This window comes from Asparagus officinalis, chromosome 8 (assembly GCF_001876935.1).
Source record: "Asparagus officinalis chromosome 8, Aspof.V1, whole genome shotgun sequence".
Taxonomy (NCBI): domain Eukaryota; kingdom Viridiplantae; phylum Streptophyta; class Magnoliopsida; order Asparagales; family Asparagaceae; genus Asparagus; species Asparagus officinalis.
This window is the reverse complement of record NC_033801.1, coordinates 114168272-114174767: the sequence shown is the minus strand read 5'-3', so window position 1 is coordinate 114174767 and position 6496 is coordinate 114168272. Positions and strand designations below refer to the sequence as shown.

The following is a 6496-nucleotide window of genomic DNA, read 5'->3' as shown; positions in this document are numbered from 1 at the left end:
TAAAATCCGGGTCTCCAAGTCTTCAAGCCTTCAGATCTCCGAGTTGAGGTGACAATCCGGCAGAGTTTCAACTCTCTCAAAAGTTTCAGAAGAAGTCCCTCAAATGAACAACCACCCCCCCTATTTATAGCCTCTCTGAACTGTGCCTTTGTGCACAAGAGAGAGAGGGGGGGGAGTCGGGCCACCTGAGGGTGGCTCGGCTCATGCCGAGCCACCCTGGGGTGGCTCGGCTTTGGCCGAGCCACCTCAGGGTGGCTCGGCCTTGGCCGAGCCACCCTGGGGGGAGTCGGGCCACCTGAGGGTGGCTCGGCTCATGTCGAGCCACCCTGAGGTGGCTCGGCCTTGGCCGAGCCACCCTAGGGTGGCTCGGCCTTAGCCGAGCCACCCTGGGGTGGCTCGGCTTGGGCCGAGCCACCCCGGGTTGGCTCGGTTTAGGCCGAGTCCCCGGGTGTGTTCCGTTTCGCCGTTTTCCGGTGTTTTCCGTCTTTCAGTTCTTCGTTTGATTCGTCCGGACTTTGATTTGATAGCCCGGGTCTTTATTTGGCAGTATTTCCGCCTCGGTGTTTGAGTACAAATCTATTTTGTCGTTGGACGACTCGTTGACTTTCCGAACTGTTGGATTGGTTCCACAGGCGAACATATGCCGTTGTTTGTGTGCTTTATCGCCTCGTCGCTCGAACATCCGTTAATTTGTCGAACCATGATTGCCCCTACCCCTTGTCAGTGTAACGGGACCTGGAATGACCTTCGTTCTGTATTCCTTCAATCCCTCAGGTCATTCAGTGCTTCGTAGAATGCCTGTATGGGTTCCGGTGCTGCATTTATTGTCTGACCGTTGTTGGAATTTGAACTTGAAGTCGATTCCTGATTTTCCAATCTTTAACTCGTGTTGGTTGGTTCGACGTGCAACTAACGCTCGATTGTCGGTGTTGAATCCTCACTTGTGACACGTTGTCCGACGTCGTGTTATTGAGTTATCCTTAAGAATATTTTTAGAAAAATATTCTCCAGGAACTTCTCAACAACAATAGGAAATAGTTTATACTCGTATACCTTATTGGAGTATTTCCGTGCTCAAAATAAGCTGAACCGGCTTGAAAATGAGCCAAAAAAAGGCAGTAATTTGGCTCAAAAAATTTCTTCCGTTCCTTCCGAATGTGTGGGAGAGACAGGAATAAACCAAGGATGGGACCCTTAGTTGATTTGAAGTCGTCTCGACGCTTAATTCAGTCTCTTTTGAACTGATTTGGATTGGTCCGGTTCGGTTCAACTTGGCCCGGTCCGGTTCACCTTGGTCCACATTATAAAAGGGGGTCTCTTTTCCTCTTTTTCTCTCTTTTTCTTCTCCTCTCTAGGGCCGGCCCCCCCTCATCCCTATTTTTGATTTTTCTTTTCCCTCGAGCGTCCTTTCGCCATCAAACACTGTAGCTACAGTGTTAATACCCACTTTAAAGTACCCTTTTCTCTTTTCTCTCTCTTCTTAAACCCTTTCTTTATCTCCCCTCAAATCCCTAATTTGAGAGCTGGAGATCAAAAAATAAAATCGCTGCTGCGATTTTCAAAGGGATTAAACGCTGCTGCGTTAAGGGGCTTCGCCACCGCCGCCAGAGAAAAGTCGGGGGAGAGAGCAGCAGGAGCTAGGGCATCGGGGGGGGTAGCCGAAGTTGATGGGCTGGCGACAGCCTGTCGCCAGCGGTGCAGCGGACGCGATGGTGGGGGTCGCTCGAACGCGAGGGTCGACGAGCTTGAACGCGCGGGTCAGGTCGTTCACACCGAGGGTCGCGTTCGTCGAGCGAGGGTCGCGTTCGCCCAAAGCCACCATCGCGTTCGTCGTCGAATTCGCTGAGTCGACGCTCGCCTGCTCCAACCTGGAGCTCGTCGGAGCTTCGCCGGAGCTCCTCATCGTCGTCGGAGGTTGGTATCCACCCTCAACCTAACAGTTTTCTTGTGAGATAATAACCGGAGAATTAGTCATACAAATAATTCAATGTGAAACGACCATTATGTCGACCAGTGGCAGATCTAGAAAAATTGTCTTGGGAGGGCGGAAGCGAATAGAGGGTTTTGTAATGGGCTTGGGGTGTTAGTGTTTGTTTGGGTTGTTAGTGTTCGGACCGACGTGGTTTGATCAGTTGAGCAGTTAAATGAGCTACTAGTTTCAAATGAGTTAAATCTAGAGGGGCTATCAAATTCTTTGTGAGTATACAAGGACCGAAGGTGCGAATAGTTTAAAAATTGGTGCCAGATTTTAATTTTGCAAGGGCTAAAATGATAATATTAGAACTTTTAGGGATGCAATTTCCCTTCATGGGCACCACATAGATCCACCCATGATGCTAACCGAGTGCAAAATATGGGCAGTCCAAGATATCTACGGTGTAAGTGAATGGGTTCCAAGGCAGCGATGAATCTTATAATAATCACTTCGATGGGTAGAAATTAGCAACTAATCCAGATAAAGATGATATATATTTAGCCGATGGGTAACGAATAGCCCTTATGATATTTAACTTTAATGTGGTATTATCGATATGAAAGCGAAACCGTTGTCTGCCAATCTTGTGGAGGATAAGCAACCATTAGTTGGGCATTATTGGGAATTTTTAAGCTGATAGCTAACAAATACTCGTACATCCAGCCCTTAGCAGCAGAGTTCAATGCCTAACGTGATCACGAAAGCCAGCATTTCTGGACATTACTATAGCCCACCGGCTTCCAACAATTTTGGCCACCGATTAAAGATAGAGGTTTGCTTTGGTGCTCCGAAAATAGCTCTTTTTCAAATTTTTAAATTGACAAAAATAAAAAATTAGTTAAGATAAGAAAAGGATATTTTAGTCTTTCCAAATTCTTATCTAATTGCTTTATATCCTGAAAGCTTCCGTTGCTTCTTCCCTTTCTCATCGTCAATCTCTTCCTCTCAAATTTTTTTTTTCTGCCATTGACGCTCGTGTTCGCTAATTCCTGTAACATTCTGTTACTATTTTAAAAGGGAAAAAACGAAGTGTTTGCTAATTCCTACTTCTCATACTTCTACTCCTGTAACATTTTGGAGGGTACCTTTCATATGTCGAACCCCTGTAACATTAGAAAAAACGAATGTTACAGGGTTTCAACTCCAAAAATTCGTTTTTATTTTAATATAGAAAAAAACGAATGCTTACTATAAAATCTTTTAAGAAGGAAAAAAAAGAGGGTACCTTTCATGACCTTCTTTTCAGGAGAATTTTTGGAGGCGGTTTTTTTCTAATGGAAAGTGTGGAGATAACGCGGTAAAATTATAACTTGAAATATTAGTTAATTGAAGAATTCTAACTAATAATAAATTCTGTTTCTCCCCTAAATTATATTTCCTAAAATAACATTTTTACCTAATGTTAATTACAATTTTGGGTGTGAAACACCTCATAACCGTCAAATCTATCTACCTAGAATTGTGAGAGCTATTTTTAAGGAATTTATTTATGGATTTGTCATCATTGCTCCAACTAATCTCTATGGAGCACCGAAGCTGTAGGCTTAAAGATAACAATAACTAAAATCCAAATTGATGGAGAAATAAATCAAATGAGCATCCTAACAAACTAACAACTTCAATGCCTAAATAACAACTTCACTCTAAGCAAATATCTAAAATTAGATCCTTCACAGACCAAAAAAAAAGAAAAAGTCCTTGCTTCTAATCGATCATGAGTCAATGGTGGAATTACTAATCCCAAGAAATTATTCCGTTCCTATTGCAGAATTCACTTGTAAAAAAGAATAACTGTTATTCACAATCATGTTAATTTATGATGACAATTGAAATTAAGAGTCTAGATATTCTCATGAAAATTTATATATCCTGCAGCAGAACTAAAAATTACGAGTGCGCTCCACGGAAAAAAAAAAATTCACTGCTAGCAACAGAATATAAAAGCTATTTAAAATTCTCTACTCCACATTAATTCTTCATGCTAGTGCGTAACAAGATTGTGACGCAGAGGATCGATGATGTTATTGCATGTGGTGAATAAATTTAATGAAGGGAAAAAAAAAATTAACGAACAAGAAAAAAAAAGAAGAGCAAATTAAAACGCACACATACATGTACCTTGGCTAGTATAAACTCTCAACGAATCTAGACTGAAGATGGCTCCTCATGTCGCCATCCAGTTCTAGAGTATCCTCCCACCACCCTCTCCGGGCCTCTATCTTCTTAAGCCTGCTGCAGGAGGCAGGCGTGTCACAGTATGAGACCAGCAAATGCTCCAGACGGGGTAGACTAACCGCCCTGTCGTTACAAATGCTCTTCAGCTCCGGCAGAGTTTGCAGCCGTAGAGTTCTGAGAGCGGGGAAGATAGCCGGTGGAATTAGCCGCGATGGTGCCTGACGTTCGTGCTCCATCTCCCTCGCTTCTTCTTCTTCTTCTTCCCCCCGAATCACGTGCTCCATACGTTTACACCAACGAACATCCAGAACCGCAAGGAGTGGTAGATTGAGAAGCCAGCTCAGATGTTTTAGCTTGTGGCAGTTTACAATAGAAACGGAAGCCAGCATGTTGAGAGAAGCTGCACCCCTGTCCTTCACCCCCTTCCATACAATCTCCTCTAAATGGTTGAGTCCACCGACAGCGAGACGCTTGGGGAAACAGCCGTCGCTCTCGTCAACGACCAGTGTTTTGACCACCGGCTGATCGCTCTTGTCAACGACCAATGCTTGGACCGGCTGTCTCCGGTCCGGATAGCCCAACGCGTCCCACCACCCCCAGGTGTATCATGTTCGACCACGTGGGATCGCGAGGGTGTTTCCGGCGCGGCAGCAGATCGAGAGAGGGTCCTGTTTCGTACTCGGTGATCCATCTCACGAGCCTAGTAATGGGCACCGACAGCTCGCCCAGCTTGTCGATGTCCCGCCGTGAGCACGCGTTAATGCCGAGACCCTTCAGCCTTCCTTTCAGACCATCCAGATTGTTGTTTATAATTGAACCTTGTGAAATCTTCTTGAGGGAGGAAGATAAATCCAGCACCTCCAAGCTATCCATGCTAGAAAACAGTTCCCTGGGTGCCTCGGAGATGGCTGTATTACTTAGAAGCAAGTACTTTAACCTCTTGAGATCTTCTAGTTCCCGAGGAAGGCTACTGATACTTAAATTAGCTGAAAGGTTCAGATATTCAAGCTTAGACAGACGGCATATCTCAACTGGAATGCCTCCTAGAACATTGGAGGAGAGGTCTAGGAATGTAAGGTTACGGAAATTTTGGATGCTTCCAAGACCATAGCTCAAAAGACCGATACCGCAGTAATCGATGACCAAGGTGACAAGGTTGGGAGCACTGATGTCGGGCGGCAATCTTTGCAGCCAGAGGTTATACATAAGCGATATTTTATGGGCCTCCCTCCACAACATTTTATCCCGTAGTGCCTCATCAGACGCGCCGTCGACGCCTGAAAGCACCACCCACTTCTTCCCCTTTCCCCCGCTCGCAACCCATAGAGCCATGTCCCTGATAAGATCATGAAGCCTCACCACGCCTCGCAAATATTCGTCTTCAGAGTACTCCAATAAGCTCGCCTTATGCAGTCCATCTACTATCTCGTACCCATTGGCATAAGCCTCCTCCATGTTGTTGAAATCGCCTAGTAAGCCGTGGCCCATCCAGCATTCTATAATGACATCTTCGGGGATTTCAAAGTCTTCAGGCCACAAGGCACAGAGAAGGAGACACTCTTGCCACGCAGGGTTTTGCAAGTAGTCGTAGCTAACTTTTAAAAGTGAAAGAGGGTCATCTTTTCTACCTGATATCATCTTTGAGGCACGGAGGTCATTTAAGGCCTTTCCCCACAGCTCTGGCCTAGACTTCCCAGCCATGGCGAGGGTGGCAATAAGGCCATTGAAGGCGCACACTCGTTGGGAATCTTTTGTCGCGAGATCGAATCAAGGATGAGAGCTTATGAATCCTTCGCGACCTTCTTCCGAAATGACGACGGGCTTTGTGAGTAGCAAGACACGCTCTCGATAGATCCGCACCCATGCGAGGCAGACCTGACGGTACTTGTCGTCGAGTGAGCTTGTGCTTTGAGCTCGCACGAACGGCGACGCGGTGGAGGCCTACTTGCTTTAGATCGCAGACTCTCATAGTATCTAAGTAACAACCAAGCTCCTTTTTATTCAGGAAGTTGCAAGATGTTGGTTCGTGATCTCCAACCTTCAAGAAGTGCACCTATTGCTAGCTGCTTATTGAATCTGTCATGACGGGTGAGCCTCTCGAGCAATTATACGTAAACACGCGATAGATAACGATCGACGGCGTTCGACGTCCGCCAAAGCGTTGCTTGAGTGCGAAGGACGGTAGTCTTTCCCGACCACCATTCCCCAGATGCCGAGCACGCATGGTTATCATTTCTGAGGAAGTTGAGCGCCTTGTCGACTTTTGCCGATGCTCCGCTCCAGTGTCCGACCGAGGGCTGCGGTGGACTTCTGCGCGCGGGCGGCGAGGAGGGTATTCGGTGGGTG

At 46.1% G+C, this 6496-nt stretch overlaps 1 protein-coding gene across 1 annotated transcript; it reads right to left on the bottom strand.

Moving 5' to 3' along the window:
- LOC109820548 (disease resistance protein RFL1-like) lies at window positions 4264-5867 on the bottom strand. The gene has a single exon (XM_020386706.1). The coding sequence runs from the start codon at window positions 5849-5851 to the stop codon at window positions 4685-4687; it is 1167 nt and encodes a 388-aa protein (XP_020242295.1). The 5' UTR covers window positions 5852-5867; the 3' UTR covers window positions 4264-4684.